Below are 20,365 nucleotides of genomic sequence, written 5' to 3'. Positions count from 1 at the left end.
GCCCATAGCCTTTGCTGAATCCTGTGCACTCTGCCGTTTCTTGATATCATATGGAGTGAATCGATTTGGCTGATGACTGGCTTCTGTACTGGGGATATCGGGAGGAGGCACTTCTGGCTGAAGATGGTTGCAAACGCTTCAGCCTTGTCTTTTGCACTCACATGCTGGACTCTGCCATCATTGAGAATGGGGATATTTACAGAGCCTCCTGCTCCCGTTAGTTGTTTAATTGTCCACCACCATTCATGACTGGATGTGGCAGAATTGCAGAGCTTTGATCTGATCCGTTGGTTGTGGAATCGCTTAGCTCTATCTATAGCATGTTGCTTCCGCTGTTTGGCATGCATGTAGTCCTGTGTTGTAGCTTCACCAGGTTGTCACCTCATTTTTAGGTACGCTTGGTGCTGCTCCTGGCATGCTCTTCTACACTCCTCATTGAACCAGGGTTGTTCCCCTGGCTTGTTGGTAATGGTCGAGTGAGGGATATGCTGGGCCATGAGGTTACAGATTGTGCTGGAATACAAATCTGCTGCTGCTGATGGCCCACAGCACCTCATGGATGCCCTGAGTTTCCTTGGAGCTGCTCCCACTCCGCCGCTATAACTTTCCCAGAAGTGCAACAGAAAGCCTGTTTACATGTGTAAGTGGGGTTTCCGGCGAAGTTACGGCAGTGGAGCGGGAGCGGCCCGAGGAAATTCCCAGCCATTGTGTGTTTTTAAACTTCTAACATAATCTGATAAAATCTAATTGAAGTTTTCAAGATTGTGAAGGCAATTCACGAATTTGATCTGAGCATATTACTCCATATAGTGAGGGGTTCAATTACCAAAGGACACAACTTAAAAATTAGAAACAAAAGGGGAGTCGGGTAGAACTTTTACCAACAAGGGGTAACAAGGTGTGGAATAATTTATGAAGGAAAGTCACTCAAACAGGCAGGATAAATGGGTTCAAAAAAGAATTGGATGACTTTCTGGAGAAAGAAGGAGTTGAAAGATATAGTGAAAAGCTGGATAAGTGGGGTTGATCTGTCAGAAAGGCGCAAGCTTGTTGGGACTAATACCCTTTTTCCTGTTCCTAAAACGTCTTGTGTTCTTGTGCGATCTATTTATGATTGTAGGAACACTCAGCCTCGACCAGCATCAAAGCCAAAAGACAGGCCATCATCTGTTAATGTACCTCTTGTACAGGGAAGGTAAGAACTTTTTTTATTCCACAGCTGCATTGCAATAGCTTTCTTGCTTCTAAGCAATAACATTTCAAATGAAAGTGCTCAATGGGACATTTTTTTTTCTTTTCCTTTACAGGAAACCTCCAATCTCCAGGTTTGTTTCAATGTTATTTATCATTGACATCTGGATCGCAGCACATTTACTGAAATTACGATTAATATTGTTTCTTACAAATCAATTCTGCCAAATTCATTTCAGAGAAATTAAGGCAAACCAGTTTGAAATTCAATTTACCAAACTACAAGCAGACTCCAGTTATCTCCTATCTGAGGAGTATGAGGTAGGACTGCAGATTGTATCTATTTATAAATATTGTAAACACATTTGCTCAGTTTTGTGTGATGAGAGGGAACACTAATAAAACAATCTCCCTGACTATATTATACTGATGTAAGGAATCTTACAACACCAGGTTATAGTCCAACAAATTTATTTTAAAATCACAAGCTTTCGGAGATTATCTCCTTCGTCAGATGAATGAATGAAAAGGTTCTCAAATCGCATATCTTATACTATGTTGGGACAGCATCACACCAATCAAAAGGTGTCGTTGTTATTCAAACAGGCCAGTCACGGAGAACAGCACGTCCCAGTACACTCGATATACATTGTGTCTATTACACAGGCAGGCAGAAAGAAACTCAAAATGGCAGAGAGAGAGAGAGAGAGAATTTTAAAAAACAATAACCAGTTCTTTACCCAAACACACGGAACAGCCATGGGGACAAAATTCGCACCCCAATACGCCAACATTTTCATGCACAAGTTCGAGCACGACTTCTTCACTGCACAGGACCTCCAACCAACGCTATACACCAGATACATCGACGACATTTTCTTCCTATGGACCCACGGCGAAGAATCACTGAAGAGACTACACGATAACATCAACAAGTTCCATCCCACCATCAAACTCACCATGGACTACTCCTCAGAATCGGTTTCTTTCTTGGACACACAAATCTCCATCAAAGACGGGCACCTCAGCACCTCACTCTACCGCAAGCCCACGGACAACCTCACGATGCTCCACTTTTCCAGCTTCCACCCCAACCACGTCAAAGAGGCCATCCCCTATGGACAGGCCCTACGAATACACAGGATCTGCTCAGACGAGGAGGAACGCGATGGACACCTACAGACGCTGAAAGACGCCCTCGTAAGAACGGGATATGACGCTCAACTTGTCGATCGACAGTTCCGACGGGCCACAGCGAAGAATCGCATAGACCTCCTCAGAAGACAAACACGGGACGCAACCAACAGAGTACCCTTCGTCGTCCAGTACTTCCCTGGAGCGGAGAAACTACACCATGTTCTCCGCAGCCTTCAACATATCATCGATGACGACGAACACCTCGCTAAGGCCATCCCCACGCCTCCACTGCTCGCCTTTAAACAGCCACCCAACCTCAAACAGACCATCGTTCGCAGCAAGTTACCCAGTTTTCAGGAGAACAGCGTCCACGACACCACACAACCCTGCCACGGCAACCTCTGCAAGACTTGCCAGATCATCGACACGGATACCACCATCACACGAGAGGACACCACCCACCAGGTACATGGTTCATACTCCTGTGACTCGGCCAACGTTGTTTACCTCATACGTTGCAGGAAAGGATGCCCCGGAGCATGGTACATTGGCGAGACCATGCAGACGCTGCGACAACGGATGAACGGACACCGCGCAACAATCGCCAAACAGGAGGGTTCCCTCCCAGTCGGGGAACACTTTAGCAGTCAAGGACATTCAGCCACCGATCTTCGGGTAAGCGTTCTCCAAGGCGGCCTTCGAGACACACGACAACGCAAAATCGTCGAGCAGAAGTTGATAGCCAAGTTCCGCACCCATGAGGACGGCCTCAACCGGGATCTTGGGTTCATGTCACGCTACACGTAACCCCACCAGCAAAAAGGGGGAAAAAATTTATATGTTTTTTAAAATTCTCTCTCTCTCTCTCTCTGCCATTTTGAGTTTCTTTCTGCCTGCCTGTGTAATAGACACAATGTATATCGAGTGTACTGGGACGTGCTGTTCTCCGTGACTGGCCTGTTTGAATAACAACAACACCTTTTGATTGGTGTGATGCTGTCCCAACATAGTATAAGATATGCGATTTGAGAACCTTTTCATTCATTCATCTGACGAAGGAGATAATCTCCGAAAGCTTGTGATTTTAAAATAAATTTGTTGGACTATAACCTGGTGTTGTAAGATTCCTTACATTTGTCCACCCCAGTCCATCACCGGCATCTCCACATCATATATTATACTGAGTTATTGCTTTTTCTTTGAAAGGATTTGAAAGATGTTGGAAGAAACCAGTCTTTTGACACAGCACTTTTACCCGAGAACAGAGGAAAAAATCGATACAACAATATTCTGCCTTGTAAGTGTAATAGTTCTCATGTCACCCGCTGTTACAGATGATCCACCCTTGGACTAAAATTTAGTGCTAACCAGTTTAAAAAATATTTTATAATTTGAGCACTAGAGTGCTGATGCCTTTGCATGTTGACTAACACACTCTAATGCACTTGATTAACCATTTGATTACTGAATTTCCTCTGAGGTGCATGGCATAGTTCTTTTTAGACAATGGGGGTAATTTTGGCTTTGAGTCATAGTGTAAAACGGATGATATTGATTCAGCCTCCCGTTATACATCTCTCCTGATTTTTGTGGGCGAATCAATATCTGAAATTCTGAAAAGGCCTAGTGGGCAACTTAATGCTACAGTGATTGATTTATTCAAAAATCCGATGCTTGTAGTTTGATATTATATCCATAGCAGTTGATTTATCTTGGACCTTGATTCTACAGTCTGCTTTAAAGTCTAGTTTAGTACTTGCTCTCAGAGTCAGCTTGGCTCAATTGGTAGCACTTTTGCTTCTGAGTCAGAGAGCTGTGATTTTGAACCGCACTCCATAACTTGACCACACAATCTAGGTTTACGCTCCAGTGCAGTACTGAGGGAGTGTAGTTCTTTAGCTGAGACATTAAACTGAGGCCCTTTCTGTTCCATTGGATCAGAAGGACATTATAAACCTCATGGCACTCTATCAACGTCACTCACACAGAGTAAGCAGTCTTTCATCTCATTGTTGTTTGTAGGATTTTGCTGAGTGCAAAATGGTTGCTAAATTTGCCTACATAACAACAGGAACTTTACTTCAAAGTAATTCATTCCATGTCAATTATTTTGGAATGTTTGAGAGAGGTGATAAAGTTCTATATAAATGCATCCCACCAGCCCTAGTTAGATTCAGCAATGCTCCATTTTGGCATTTTAGGTTAAATTATCTTAATTATAGGTTAAACTCCTTTGTGATTTTTAAAATGTAATCAATATTCAGGCACAAAACAATAGTTTGATTTTTTTCATGATTCTATTATTGTTTTCTACTAGATGACTCAACAAGGGTAAAATTAACCTACATCGATGATGACCCTTGTTCAGACTACATCAACGCCAGTTATATACCAGTAAGCTGTGTTATTGTTTCAGTATAGTTATTTCATATTGCTTGCTTGTTTTCTATATTTGAGCACCATTTCCATTCTAGCTGATGTGTTTCAGTATGTACAAAGTAACCTGCCTTTTGGAATTTTAGGGATGCAATTTTCGAAGGGAATACATTGCCACTCAAGGCCCTCTACCTGGCACCAAAGATGACTTCTGGAAAATGGTTTGGGAGCAAAATGTTCATAATATTGTGATGGTCACACAATGTGTAGAAAAGGGAAGGGTAAGCATTTAATATTACTATTCCTTTAGAAACATTTGTACTGCATGCAAATAATTTTATATGATTATAGGTTTAGTACAGTCTTGAATGTACAGTAAACCATGAGGGGGTACAGCAGTGTAGTGGTTAGGTTACTGAACTAGTAATCCAGAGACCCAGACTAATAATCCAGAGAGTTTTCCACCATGCAGTTTGAGAATTTGAATTCAGTGAAAAAAAATTTGGAAATAAAAAAAGCTGATATCAGTAAAAGTGACCATGAAACTGTTGGATTGTTGTGAAAACTCAACTGGTCCTTTAGAGAAGGCAACCTGCCGTCCTTACCCGGTCTGGCATATATGTGACTCCAGTCCCACACCAACGTGGTTGGTTTTTAACTTCCCTCTGAAGTAGCCTAACATGTCACTCAGTTGTTTCAAACAGAATCATAGAATCATAGAATGATACAGCACAGAAGGAGGCCCATCAGGTCCGTGCAGGATCGTTGAAAGAGCTATCCTATATATCCCATTTCCCTGCTCTTTCCCCAAAGCCCTGCAAACGTTCCCCTTTCAAGTATTTACGCAACTCCCTTTTGAAAGTTATTATTGAATCTGCTTCCATCACTCTTTCAGGCAGTGCATTCCAGATCGTAACAACTCGCTGCGTAAAATTTTTTTTCCTCATGTCACCTCTGGTTCTTTTGCCAATTACCTTAAATCTGTGTCCTCTGGTTACTGACCCTTCTGCCACTGGAAACAGTTTCTCCTTATTTACTCTATCAAAACCCTTCATGATTATGAACACCTCTATCAAATCTCCCCTTAAATATCTATGCTACAAGGAGAAGGCTTACCGCAACCTTCTCAGTGCAACTAGGAATGGGGAAATAATGGCCGGTTTTGCCAGCGATGCCAACATCCCGAGAATGAATTTTAAAATTTTCCACGGGGGTTCCACAACTCCCTGCTGTAATTTCAGTGGAAGATCAATAGAAACACCAGAGAAACAACATAAATGGCCTTATATGTAAATTCTCTAGGGGTTCTGCCAAAGTTACAGCAGAAGAACCCCCATGAAAATTCTGGGAGGAAGTTTTTAAGACTCATTCATATGCTGAAATTATAACAGTCTACATGTCGGGTTGTACACACTTAAATCATGGTGACAGTTTGCTTTATGTGTTTTCATGAACAGGTAAAATGTGATCACTACTGGCCTTTTGATCATGATGCTTTGTATTATGGAGATCTCATTGTCCAGATGCTGTCAGAATCTGTCTTACCAGAATGGACAATCAGAGAATTCAAAATTTGTGATGTAAGGATCTTTAATTGCCTTTATAAAATATTGTGCGATCAAACTGCTTTTAATTAAAGTTTGCATCTCCAACCTTTTCAGCCATAAGATGTAAATGTATTTATGTTTTCATTACAGAAAGCAGGCTTCTTCTTATACCAAGTTAAACAATGTTCTGTATACATTTATACATCTACACTCAGCCAGTTTATTCACAGCTCTTTGTGGTAGAGCAGAGCAAACAATATGACCTTAGTTAAGAAACTTACTCTTTTTATTTAGGAGGACCAACTTGACTGTGCTCGAATTGTTCGTCACTTTCACTACACTGTTTGGCCAGATCATGGTGTGCCAGAAACAGCACAATCTTTAATCCAGTTTGTGCGAACAGTAAGAGATTATATTAACAGAACACCAAACTCTGGACCCACAGTTATACATTGCAGGTACAAGCTATTAATGTTATTTTCTGTTTCAAAACTTTACTGTTGAATGACTAACTTTACTGTTGAATGCCTAACTGCTGAGAAAATACTGTGGAAACAATATGATGTGATGTGTTTAAAAGACAACCATGCAATAATTCAAACTTTACGCCTCTTTTTGCTTCAGGTAAGTTCTTTTTACTGTGGGAAAGACTGTGGCAGTGAAGACTTCTGTCTTTCGCACCCATATTACCATCATTGTCCATTGGATACTTTATTCGTTAATTATTACTTATTCATATATACTTTTTTCCACACATATCAGGGTAATGGATGTCTGTTGGGGAGTGGAACATTTTTCCAGTTTAAGCACCCAGGGCCCGAATTTAGCAGGCCTGCGGGTTCCCAGCGGGTGGTCCTCCGGGAGCGTGGTCAACACGCTCGGCGAAATTAGTGGGTTGCCCACGCGATCGTAGCAGGCAACCCACTAATAGGAATCAATTACCTGCTCCTCCGGGGTCCACAGCGCTGGCCTGCGCGTCGGTCGGGCTGCGCATGCGCAGTACTTTCTGTCAGCTGGAGGCTCTCTAGTTAAAGGGGCAGTCCTCCACTGACAGATGCTGCAACCAATGGGACAAATTGCAGCATGGAGCAGCCCAGGGGGAAGGCTGCTCCCAGTTTAATGATGCCTCACCCCAGGTATCATCAGATGGGGTGAGGAGGAGGGGGAGGACACAGATCTTCCCCCCGGCGGGCGGGAGGAAGCGGCCTGCCTCTGCCACCAAGAAGGCCTGGCTCGAGGTGGCAGAGGGGGTCACCTGCGCCACCAACATATCACCCACCTGCATACAGTGCAGGAGGCGCTGCAATGACCGCAGTAGGTCAGCCGCAGTGAGAACACGAAGTCTTTCCCCTACACTCCGTCTGCCACAACACTGCCCCCACCCCACATCTCCTTCGGCACCGCCAACACTATTCTGTCACATCACCCTTCATACCCATTCACACCCCATCCTCATCTTACCTCCACCTACTCACCTCGCCAGTACTCACCCTGCCACTAACACGCAACCCACTCCTCATACAATCTCATTGCTCCATCCCATACTCACCCTCTCGTGCATCTCCCTCACGGCCAGCCTCACTCAACCTGCCACCACCTGTGCTGCTGCCACAGGGCATGCATCACATATGTGCAGTAGGCAGCGTAAGGCAAACGTGTCGTGAGCATGAAGGGGGTGCACAAGGGTGTCTGAGGGTTTGTCATGGGTGTTACCCATATTGAATTTCAGAGCAACAAACAGCACACATTATATTGACACCACCACTGCCATGTCTCCGCGAATCCTGTCCGTTGTGTCCAATAATGCCCGCTCCTGGGTATCACTATGAGGACCCACCACTGATGCCACCCACCGTGTTACTGCAGAGTAGGTGCAGGTGTATTTGCAGGGCTCGTCCGCGCAGACGACTGAGAGACATCGGCGGTGTAGCCGGCTGCACCCTGGAAGGATGCGGAGGAGAAGGTGTGGAGGGCAGTGGTGACTTTGGCAGTGACAGGTAAGCAGTTGGTGCTGGGGCCAGCCAGGAGCAGCTCGGCATGAAAGAGGCTGCAGATCTCCACGACTACATGTCGAGCGAATCTGCGCCTCCCTGTGCACTGCTGCTCGGAGAGGTCCGGGGAGCTGCGCCTCGGTCTGTGGACCCTGTGGCGAGGGTAGTGCCCTCTGCGACGCGTCTCTCTCTGCGGTAGCCCTCCCTCCTGCTGTGCAGGTGGGCGTGCAACAACACCGTGTTGGGGGGATCCACGTCCCTGCGGCGGACGGCGTGGACTGCGAGGCTGCTGGTGCTGGTCATGCTCTTCGTCCTCCGAGGGTCTCCACACACCACCCAACTGGCAGGTGTTGGTCTGAGGGGTTGTGCAGGGTAGGTGTGTGGTTCCTCGGACTGGGGCTGCGGTTTCGTGTCGGTCTGTCCTCTGGCTTGGCGGGGGGTGGTGGAGGGCAGGGGTTGCCCTATGTGACGCGGTGGCCTCCTGCGTGGGTGAGGGCTCTCCCCCGTGGAGCGCACCTTGGCACCTGCCACAGGCTGCTGGCTGCAACACGCCTGGTTGGAGGGAGACTGTTTCCCCCAGTGTGGGAAACTCACTGCCTTGAACCTAAAATCCCACACTTCCTCTTTTGACAGCTGCTTCAGCTCATTAACTGACCACAACGAGCAAGGTAAGTACTCTCAAGTGGAACCCCGCTGGCTTTAATTGCCTGCGGGATTCCCACCAGCGGGGCTTGCGCGCGCAGCCCCGCACGTCAGCGCGGTACCCGGAAGTGGCCGGGATTTCGTCGCGATCCGGTCACGTGACCGGAGATCGGGATTTTCGGGGCCACCCCGCTGGGAACCCGCCGGAAACACGCTCCTAAAATCGAGCCCCCAGTGTTAGCAACTCCAACACTGAACCTTACCCCTAACTTCAAACATGGCAGAATAAGTCGAAGCCAGACTATTACATGATATAACCCCTACAGCACTACTGTGAATATTCCATTTCTTGTCATCATTCTAAGTAAGAAGACCAAATTTTGAACATTTTTGTGCTGTGGGCCTGCACCTGTAGGAGTTGGACTGAGATTGTCTAGACTAGAGAGAAAAGATTTTTGACCCCGTCAGTTTGGCCCAGATTTGAATCCAGGTTCTCAAGATGAAAGGACAACATGGTAAATCACCACACCAGCCAATCCCTAGATGTTTTATTTATTGATAGAATTATATTTTGTTCAGTTCGTTTATGCCTTTGCTTCTTATTTTAGACTTTGCTTTGTTTTTACACAGTGCTGGAGTCGGTCGGACAGGCACATTTATCGCTTTAGACAGAATCCTTCAGCAGTTGGAGAGCAAGGATTCTGTAGACATTTATGGAACAGTTTATGACCTGAGGCTTCACAGGGTTCATATGGTGCAAACTGAGGTAATAGAATTTGATCGCACTGTATCACAATTCTGTAGTATGTGATTTAACTTTGCAACATCTAAATGAACAGTGCTGCGTTATTTTTTTAATGCTTGTGTCAGGTTATCTCAGGTGCACTGTCTTTATTGTGAGGGAAGAGCCACCACCAGATGTCATTGGGCCAATATATGTGTACATCACTTCTAAATGATGGAGATCTCACCAGAATGGCAATATGGCAAAAAGAGTCAGTTTTCCAGGATCAGCTCATTTACATAATTATTCCCAGCTCCAGGTGCCAGATTCGGATGTGTGCAGCAGCAGCACATTAGCTCTGGATGCAGAAAATTGTAGCGTAGGTGGAAATTCATTGGGAAGTGGCGTAATAGGGAAATGAACCATCTTGCATTACAGTTAGTCAGGGATTCACATATCTTATTTGTTCTCTCTGATGTGCTATCCCAGCTTCCTTTGGTATTAGAAGCCTCCACGTGCATTAATCCTCTGCCAAAGGGAAGTATGTGGACCTTTCTCCGTAGAAATGGATGCGAGGGTGCGGGGAAATGGGCATAGCACCCTGGTATGGCCTAGCATCCTTCTACTCCTTTGAGAAGTTCCCATATGTGGGGTTTCCCAAACCTACTAATAGCAGTAATGGGTGTAATGAAAAAAGCTACAGAACAGTTACCATAAAGGCTGGTGAAAACCTTGGTGGCAGCAGAAGCCCCTCAAAAGTTAAGAAAAACATTGCTGAAATGACCTTAAATACGTTCCTTTAATTTTCTTCCTGTGCCCTTTAATTGAACTTTCACCTACAAATAAACGCCTTGCAACCACGGACGCCCATTATATATGGGCATAAATATGATCTGGCATTGTAATACCCAGAAAAAGACACAACAGATTGTGCTGCACCTGTTTTTCAGCCAAAATTACTAGCGCTAGAAAGGTCCAACATGGTGTGCAACGCTGAATTCGCACTGGGTATGCGCCGCACGCAATATTGGTTAGGGTGCCCTGAAACAGGTGTTAGGCCCATTGTCAATGCAGCTCGGGGAACTAACACCTATTTCAGGCCCATTCCCAAAATTGGTTGGCACCTGACCACAGCATGGTGCAGAGCAACCAAACCAGCGGTCTTTAAAAGGACCGCCGGTGGCTGCCACTAAAAAGCTACATCTTCACTTACCTGAATGTGGAGCCATTAGGAGCAGGATTAAAACTGTCTCCACATTAAAACTGCAGGCCGCTGCTAGCCACTGCTTTTGATAGACAGAGATCAAGGGGGTTCTCTTGCTGCCCGCTGGAGCGCGGAAACCCCAGAAAAATGGCGTAAATGGCAAAAATTTTCCCCAAGGATTTACAGTGCTTCAAGTGACAATATCCCAGAACTTCCTCGGAGCTGCTCCCGCTCCACTGGAGAAACTTTGCCAGAACCCTGTTTTCTGCCACAATTCTGGTAAAGTTGTCAAAGACCGAGGAGCAAATCTTCTCAGTCAGAAAATGGCTCATAGCCCAAGGAAAGTGAAGGAGAGGGAAAAGTACAAAAAAAGAACAAAAATGAATTATAAACACAAACAAGAAACTCAGTGTGGTACATGAAACTTATGGTAAACATAGGCAAGTTCATTATTGCTGAAATATCCGTCAATTCGTTGAACGTGTAAGGAAAGAAGAGACAAAAATGGTCCCATATGACGAGGCAAAGCTAGATGGACAGAACAGTCTTTTTTCTGGCCTTATGTTTTAATAGTGAAACCTGTGAATGAGTTTTCAATGCTTATCTATAATAATGATTTATTGCCAGCGTTAAAGCATGACTCATTATTGCCTGTATTTTTCTTCCAGTGTCAATATGCATATTTACATTTGTGCATAAGAGATGTTTTAAGGAGTAGAAAGCTACGAGGTGAACAAGAAAATCCATTGTTTCCCATATATGAAAATGTCAATCCAGAGTATCACAGAGGTATGCAAATAGTTCCTGCGGGTAACTTTTCAATGGAACATTCTGCATTTTGTTTGTTGATAAAGTATTCAATTATTGCCTATTTATCAGAGTTAGTGACCAAAAGTGAGCTGTTAATTATAGCACAATTTGGCAGGCTCAATGGCGTGGATGTTCATTTTAACAGCAAGTGTTTTTAATGCATTTTTCAAGTAAAATGATTTGCTCAGAGACTAGATGGTCATGCATCTGAACATTGTACTTTTGTCTCAGACCCAGGCTACTGAGTTAAAAGTCCATCTAGTAGTTATAAATATCCTACATGAAATAACTTGGGGTACTCTCAAACCAGTTCCTATGGGGCATAGCACCAAACTGCCCATAATTTGGTACTAATGGGCATCAACAGTCTTGATCAGAGAGACCTGCCTAGGAGTGCCTGTCACTGTGTACAAAAAGTAGAAAAATGTTCTATTCACCAGTGCAGTCCAAAATTTCTCAACATTTTTGATTTTACTTTTAAAATGGTTTCCCCACTGCTGTTAACGTTGGTAAGAACTAGTTACTGAAAAGATTAGTCCTGGAAATTTGATGAAATTACTGACCTATTGCCCAATTTGCCTTTGTGTTAATGCCAGTAGAGATAGTACAGAGGCTGGTCTTATTTTTCAACAGCAAAGCTTAAAAAAAATTATTCCAGCACCTTTGAGACGGCTGAAGTACTATTTTCAATTTAATGATCACATGGCATGGGGGATGCGGGGGTGGGGTGGTGCTAGAGGACGAGGTTGCAACAAGGACTTTTGCTTACTGACCCACTCCTCATAAATTGAACCAAACTTCCTGGCCTCCCTTCATTGCCAATGTTGTCCATGTTCATGGTTGAACACATTAATAGTGGAAAAGGCAGCAGACAGAAGGGAGGTGGATTTATTGTCTGCAGAGAGGAAATATTTTCCAGGAAGTAATATCAGACAGCATTAGTATAGATGATTATGTCTCAGTGGCCTTTGGTCCTTAATATCACAATAAAGGCCTATTAACCTATTTTCTGAATTGGCCCAGTATAGTCAAAATACTGATACTGACTTAGCCAAAGTCTAATAAAATAGTTACTGGCTGGAGATTTCCTATCTATAATTTTCTCTATTAGATTATAGATGCTTGCTTGACAGAATCTTTAAAAGCACTAAAAATATGATTGACTGAAAATAGTTTTTGCTATTGCCTTCTAATAAACATTTACTCAACTAAATTATGTCAACAATACCTTCCATTTGTATGTATGCCACTCTTCAAGTTGGAAGATGCCTCAGAGCACTTTAGAGAGAAGAGAGAAAAAATGAACACTGAGTGGGAAGGAAAGTAGAATGGAGTTGGGGGCAGGGCCAAAAGAACAGTTAAAGTGGAAACTCCTCCGTAGGCTTTTAAAAGGAGGATATAAGGCAGAGGGATTTTGAAAGGGAGTTTCAGAGGGCAGGAGCATACTGGCTGAAAGAATGGCCACCAATATTGGAACAAAGAGAATGAGAACTGAAGAGCAGACCAATGTCAAAGGGTGTGAGCGGGGACATAAGGCTGAAGGAGGCATTTGAAGGTAAGGATAAGGATCTTGAAGTTGATTTGTGGAAAGACAGGAAACCAGTGGAGCCTGGTGAGTACAGGGTGATAGAAGTGCAGGGTTTTGAGTGAGTAAGGACGTAGGCGGCAGGACTCTGATTGAGCTGCAGTTTATGGATGGAAGCAGAGAGTCCAGCAAGTTGAGCATTAAGGAAATTGAGCATTTAGCTAATAAAAGCATGGATTAGAGCTGGTGATATCAAGAATATGGGGCTAATTTTAAGTGCCTTCGCCTGGCAAAAACAGAGTGATAGTGGCCTGAAAATGGCGTACGGTCACTTTCCACCCCATTTACCATGGATTCGTACTTCTGCCATCTTGGGTAGGGTCCTGAGATGGGTGGCCGGAGCGCCTGCCTGTTTCAGGCAGGTGGCCACTTGTAATGTGGAAATCGGCGTCCTGTGATGGACATCGGATCCCAATTGCAATTTTCATATACAAATAGGTGGAGTGTGCACACTGTGCCCAGTTGTACCAGGCGTTGAGTGGCCTAACCTGCGGTCCTTAAAGAAACTGCTGGAGGTCGCTCACAAGACGTACCTGGAAGCTTTCCATTTTTTTATTAGTGAGCCCAGGAGGAACGGGAGTGCTGACAAGTCCAAGACTCCCCAGGATCACCTCCCAGCCCACTCCCCTCCCCCAGATCTGACCTGCCGGCCAGCACAGCCTGGGAGCTGGTCGATTTCCCACCCTCCCAGAACTGGGGAGCGGCAGTGGGGTACCCACTCGATGTCCACAGCTTGTCGAGGCTCAAAATGGTTTGGGCTTCACAATGGCTTTGTGGCTGTTTCAAGCGTTACCTGAAAATCACCCCCTAAATCTCAAGTTACAGACCACTATACATTGTGAAATAGCTCATTCTCTGTCACTTCTGAAATCTTGGTGTTTTAGCACTAAAAGAGTGGAGTAAAAATCAGGGACAAGAAAAGCATTTAACCCCTTGAAGCTTATTCTTCTAATATTCCAACACACCCAGCTTAGCATCCAACTGTATTTTGAATGCTTCTAATGTCTTTGTCCTTACTATTTTGTCTGGTAGATTATTTCAAATGTTTGTCACCTTTTTTGAGTATTTTTTCCTAATTTCTGTTTATTTCACTAATGCAAAATTTATGTCTCTTGATCCTACTTGGCTGACTTATCTTGAAAGAATCATCTGTATTAACCTGATCTGTATCGTTTAATACTTTGCCTGCCTCAATTAATCTTCTCTCCAGATTGTGGACCTTAAGCTGCTCAAAACTTTCTAGTAGCTCAACCATTTTACTCTTGGAATTATTCTTGTTACGGCTTCATCCTCACATTTGTCCCTTTTGAAGCATAGTGATCAAAATTGTACGAAGTACTCCTAATGTGGTCTCACCAGTGCATTATAAAATCTCTGTAGACTTAGATTTATATTCCACAATTCTTGCTGTATAGTCCAAAATTCTATTTATTTCTTTGATCACAGAAATGGTGAGTCCAGTATTACTCCCAGGTTCTTCTCTGAGTCTCCCTGAACTGATTCTGTTTCCTTCATTGTATACCTATGTTGTTCATTTTTTTTTGGCCAACATCTTTCCATCTTTTTTGTATGAAATTTAATTTGCAATTTAACTGACCAATTACATAACTAATATAAATCTTTCTGCAGAAAATAAAAATATAGGGGTGGAAATTCAACTTACCATCTCTCCCGGCATAAAATCGGCATTAAACCTTCGACTTTCGCTGTAAGTGCAACTTTTAGTCAGCCGGGGCGCTCACCTGAAACAGGCCTATACGCCAACAGTAGGACCCCAAATGTGAAATTCCGGTACAATTGGTTGGAGTGTACGTCGAGCATACTCCACCTAGTTGTACCAGGCGTTGAGTGGCCCAACCAGCAACCCATAAAGGGACTACTTGAGGTCACTCAATAAAAAAGGCCCAGGAAATTTTCGAATTTTATTTTTGTGGGCCCCGGTGAAGCATGAGTGCTCCTTCTGGGCCCACCACAAAACTCTGGAACACGGCTGGTGCATTCGAGAAACCACTTTAATATGGTTCTGTTGCAATTTACATTGTGGGCCTGACTCCATAAGTGCCAGTTGCAAAACTCAAGTTTGCCATGGTTTGAAAGCTGCAACTCCAGCTTTCATTTCCAGCGACAGAACTCCCACAATGGCTAAATAAGGTTCATTTCACCAAGAAGCAGGAAATTGCATTGTTGGCCACTGCAGACAGGTTGAATACTCAAAATCATCCATAGCCAGAAAAAGTAGAGAACAGTACCGGAGGCAATCATTGACATTAGGTAAAACTATTTGCTGAGGTGGTTGTTACATTTTTGAGTTTTTACTCATGGTATTTTTCATGGGTTCAACCTCCCGTGGGCAAGCCTCACTCCCTATGACCCATAGCCTCCACTATCCTGAGAAGGTACTCAGTATTTGCCTAGTTATGCTTCTTTGAAGCGCCTTGGGATGTTTTTACTACATTAAAGGCGTTATATAAATGCAAGTTGTTGTTGTTGGAGTGACGTCAAAGATCAGGAGGTAATGGGTGCGGTACCAGTGGTTTCCATCTCAAAACGCAACAACAATGAATTATTAATCATGGTACATCTATGAGAGGATGTAGACTTTTATTTCTAGACATGAATAAAATGATTCGTGATTGTCTTTTCTATTTGCTGATTCCATAGACTTTCTCTTTGGACGACACTGAAGAATGTGGAGACATTGTCATCTGATGTAATGAACCTCATCTGCAGTACTGCTAAACATGCACTAAATAAACACCAGGTTGGGCATTTCATGGTGTGTATAATTTATTTGCCTGGTATTCCTTTTGGGTATTATTGTAATTTAATTGTATTAGAGATTATTGTATATACTTATATATTTCAAATAAATATTTCTTATATTATGTAAATTTTTAAAACTGGTGGGATTATGTATTTTATATTACCTATTATAAAATGTATCTATTGTAAGTAAAAAAAGTATTCTGTATATAATTCTGTTTGATTATTAATTTTGTTTGATTTTTAAAGAGATTAATATTCACAATTTAATATTCTATGCTATCCAAATTGTTTTATATGAGGAAATTCGATATATGGGAGGAAAATTGTAACTGGAGGTACTTGAAAGGTGATGTGCTGACACATAGAATGCTTACATTGGAGAGATGTTTGAGGAATAAACATGATGCCTTTCGATCAGGCTTTAAAGGCTGTGATTTGGTGTTCTTTAACATCAGGTCGATGGTCTTCCCAGTACTATAACCATTCAAACATTCACATCACGTCCTGCGAGTTCAAGCCTCAGCACTATCTGGCACTCAAATCTGTCAGCCACATGTGTGGTCAGTTACATCAGTTCTCAAGCATGTGGAAATGGGCACCACACTGCACTGTCTGAATTGAGAGAGAAATGGACAATGAACAGTGTGTGGAGTGTCCCATTCCACCACAAGCACCCTGTCAGTGGAGCATTGACAGCCAATGGGGAAGTCACAGGTTTCATCGCTTCATTTCTTGGCTGAATAAAGATCCCTGAATATGAAACCCTTTTAAGACACTTATATTGAAGAACATGAATCCATTTATAGTGCAACACATAGTTGAATTTGTTTTAAAAGAACCATAATTGCTGGTATTTTTTTGCCAGAATTTAATTTACTGTTTTACACAAAACCACCAATGTTGGCAAACTAACTACGTATGGAAAATTCCTGCTAAACTGTAAACTAGTCTATGTAGTCTCTTTAAAAGCTGTATTGACATATGATAATATTATACACACATTTGTAAAAACTCCCCTTTTTAAATACAACTATTGCCTATATGTATTTGAAATAAACCAACTTGCCTTTAAATGAAAGGCTGTGTTAGTTCAAAGATTGCATTGCATCTTGAATATTACAGTCAAAAGCAAAGACTGGCACAGTATAAACCAGTGTTACATATTATCTGCCTTCAGCCAAGAGATGGGCAAGTAAAGCTGTGGACTTCTCAATGATTTATTAATTTATCTTTAATTTATATTGACCTAATTCAATGAAATCTGCAATCAGTTTTTATAATATGGACAATTAAATGCAAGTTTAAAACGGTGTGTTGGAATTTATTTGATCCCACTTTTCTTTTTATTTTACCCATTTGCTACATTCCTGCACCCATTTGGTTCTCTATCAGGCAGAAGGTTGGGATAGGCTGGGTTGTCGAATTCTCCATAGCAACCATCAGTGGTGTTCTGTATCATGAGGGACATATCTTTAGGCTGATGTGAGAGGCATATTGAAAAGTATGACAGGTCCACCCATTCCCAGTCACAGACTAGGGAAAAGGGCGAGAACCTGCTACCGGGTCTAGTGGCCCAACAAAGCCCATCAGGGGATAATTGAATTTCAGTGTCAGTCAGGGCTGCTATTTAAATGCCTTTAAATCGGTCCCCACATCTGCCCTTTTGGTGAGACCAGGCATACTTATGCCGGTCCAACGTTCAGGCATGGGAACTCCTGACTTAAGGGGGCTAATCTTAACTTTTGGCACTCAACGGGCAGTTGCCAGGCAGAATGTGCCTGCTGCCCGCCCATTGAAACTGTCATGAGGCCCAAGCCCATTTTGTGGCAGCTCACCGGTGAGCCCCCACCAATGTTACAGCAGGAATTGGCCATAGCGGCTGTACATTACTGCCCCCCGCCCCCACCATTGTGATTCTAATGTATCACTGCACCAAGCATTAGATTATGACATTCTTATACCACAGTTTGCATCAATGTGAAGGGTTCTGGCTTCACATGAAGACAAAGTATGGGGTAGATTTTCAACTTGCTGCTTGGGCGTAAAACTGCCTTTGTGGATTGGTCAGCTGTTATAGAAACCGCATGGTTTTTAGTTCCATTGGCTTCAATGGAAATTAAAAATCCTGCGGCAAGTTTAAAATCTACCCGTGCACATAATCAGGTGTGATGCAAGTCAAATCTAATTTCGGGAGGAATGTGAGACGAGGTCTCGGAGGTATTCTTACACCTCTTTGACCTCACGTCAGGTGCTGTCCAACTCCAGATAGTGTGAAGTAAATTTTATAAGTTTGTGGATGGTCCACTGGAGCACTGTGAATTTTTTAAACTTCATTTTGAATCTTTTTAATGTTAGTCAGTTCTCTGTTAGCCTTACAGTGGACTTAATGGAGGGGGCACTGGAAAGGAGACTGTCATCCCATTTTAAAAAAAATGAATGTGAGCAGCCTTACATTTTGCCCCTGGCATCTTTTGCCCCCATGACGCTTACCCCTGCCCTATGCCCCTCCACCCACATAACTGGCATATCTTGGCCTGGGACCAACTATATAACTTGTGTCTGGCAGCGCCCAAGACACACTAAGCAGGTACTGGTCTCAATCTGCTACCTGTAGTATAACCAGTCCACTTAATGAATAAAATGATGGCCACATAGTTAGGAGCCTGTGTAAATGATTGCTGAGGTTTGCAAATTTGATTTTTTTTTTAGAAAATTCTACTTCACTGCATCTACAGTTATGTCATTAGCTGGTACTGATTATCATAATGAACTAGTGGATACCCAGTGACATCACTCACGGTGGGGTAGATTTTCACTTTGTGCGATAGTGTGAAATATGTAATAGTGAATCGGCCACCCATCTTACATCTCTCCCAATTTTTATGTAAAACCGGTGGCCGATTCGCTATCACCCGTTTTACACGATCGCACAAATCTACCCTAGTGAGTCAGGGCATATGCTGTTTTATAATGATTATACCATGTATACTACTTTACATGATATATTACACAGAGCTGTGTTATACAGTGGGACAAATAATGCGATGGCAGGTAGCCCTGGAAAATTGGGCACAGAAGCCTATGGCCTAACAAACACCTGAGGCTCTCGGCCTGCCCTAACATGCTCAACAAGCACAAAGGGAGCTGGGACCCTGTGCACAAGCTGTACGTAAGGCTCATTAGGTTCCTGACTTCAACGTAAATGAGCCAGCCGTCCCAAAATGTGGCTGGAACCCTTAAGCTAGGGGAGATCAGGAGGCATGGGAGTATGTGTGGGGAAAAGCCTGGGAACACTCAGCAGGGGTGAAAGATCCAGGAGTCTGGGAGTAATTGAGAAAGGGGCTGAGAGAGCACTCATCAGATTGGGGGTTTAACAGAACTGGGGAGGATGGTAGGAACAGGGAGCATCTCAGGTGTGGAAGTGCTTGCGGAGCTTGAGGGCATGGAACACTGAGGTGTGGGAGTGCTGACGGGGTTGAGGTGTGAGAGTGCTGAAGCGACTGATGGTATTTGAGAGTTCTAGCCACCGAATGAAGTCTGGGGATTGGGAGATTGAAGGGGCAATGGGGGCTGTGAATACTGAGGGGGGGATCGGGTGTAGGAGGTGCTGTAATGTAGGGCTGAAAGCATTTGGGGAAGTGGGACACAAGCCTTGGGCCTTGAATACAGAGTGTCCAGGCTATTCTGGGTCAGTTCATTGGTCATCTCTGTCCCCAGCAGTCATTCAGTCTATCAGTCAAGATACTGTATTTGTTTTGAGAATAATGCCATATAGTAGCGAGAATTAACACAGCACATAAACATTTAGTATCAACTAAAATGTCAAGTAAACAATACTGATATAATCTGCTGGATTTTTTTTTGCTGTAAAGTTTGCATTTGTGGTGAGACCCACTGCCTAGTACAATTCCAGTTGCACTTACAATAATAGGCTGGGGTTTTCTGCTTGTGCGGTTACCAGCTCACGATTTTCACCCTACCCCATTCATTTTAACGGAGAGCAAAATTGCAGGCTAGTCAGCACAGAAGCAGAAAACTCCAGCCATTGTCTATAAAGTGTAGATGGCAATAAGGTTATTACAATGAACATTTTTTAAAGAGCTGTTGTCTAATTTAGCCCCTTGGTTGTTGTACTGATGGTCTCTTGTAGCATTTACCTGTAAAATAAAATTCACTGGTTGCTGCTGTTTGTTTGTGCATGAATGTGTCACATTTTTTCTCAATTTTTTGTACAGAGGGAAAAGTGAGTGATTTGGAGGATTAACATTAAAGTTTTAAAATAGAAATAGTGTGCCGTCTTAAATCTATTGCCCTCCTGGTTAACGTGCCTCTGTTTTTACCCAATTAACACAGTTATACAACGTGATGTTCACTCACTCTTAGCACCTCTGA

General features: G+C 43.3%; 1 protein-coding gene across 3 annotated transcripts in view; it reads left to right on the top strand.

The window, feature by feature from the left end:
* ptprb (protein tyrosine phosphatase receptor type b) overlaps positions 1-20,160 on the top strand; it is a 110,548-nt gene extending 90,388 nt beyond the window's left edge. For all 3 annotated transcript variants that reach the window (XM_067999433.1, XM_067999434.1, XM_067999435.1), the window contains 11 exons: positions 1,121-1,195; positions 1,308-1,325; positions 1,431-1,512; positions 3,535-3,625; positions 4,646-4,722; positions 4,851-4,985; positions 6,162-6,284; positions 6,546-6,709; positions 9,515-9,650; positions 11,481-11,601; positions 15,869-20,160. In XM_067999433.1, the coding sequence (XP_067855534.1) occupies positions 1,121-1,195; positions 1,308-1,325; positions 1,431-1,512; positions 3,535-3,625; positions 4,646-4,722; positions 4,851-4,985; positions 6,162-6,284; positions 6,546-6,709; positions 9,515-9,650; positions 11,481-11,601; positions 15,869-15,891 (1,045 nt within the window). In that variant the 3' untranslated portion in view covers positions 15,892-20,160. The remainder of the gene's footprint in view (positions 1-1,120; positions 1,196-1,307; positions 1,326-1,430; positions 1,513-3,534; positions 3,626-4,645; positions 4,723-4,850; positions 4,986-6,161; positions 6,285-6,545; positions 6,710-9,514; positions 9,651-11,480; positions 11,602-15,868) is intronic.
* The last annotated feature ends 205 nt before the right edge of the window (positions 20,161-20,365 follow it).

Source organism: Heptranchias perlo, chromosome 18, assembly GCF_035084215.1.
Source record: "Heptranchias perlo isolate sHepPer1 chromosome 18, sHepPer1.hap1, whole genome shotgun sequence".
NCBI lineage: Eukaryota > Metazoa > Chordata > Chondrichthyes > Hexanchiformes > Hexanchidae > Heptranchias > Heptranchias perlo.
Note: the sequence above shows the minus strand (reverse complement) of the source record. Positions and strands in the feature narration are given on the sequence as shown.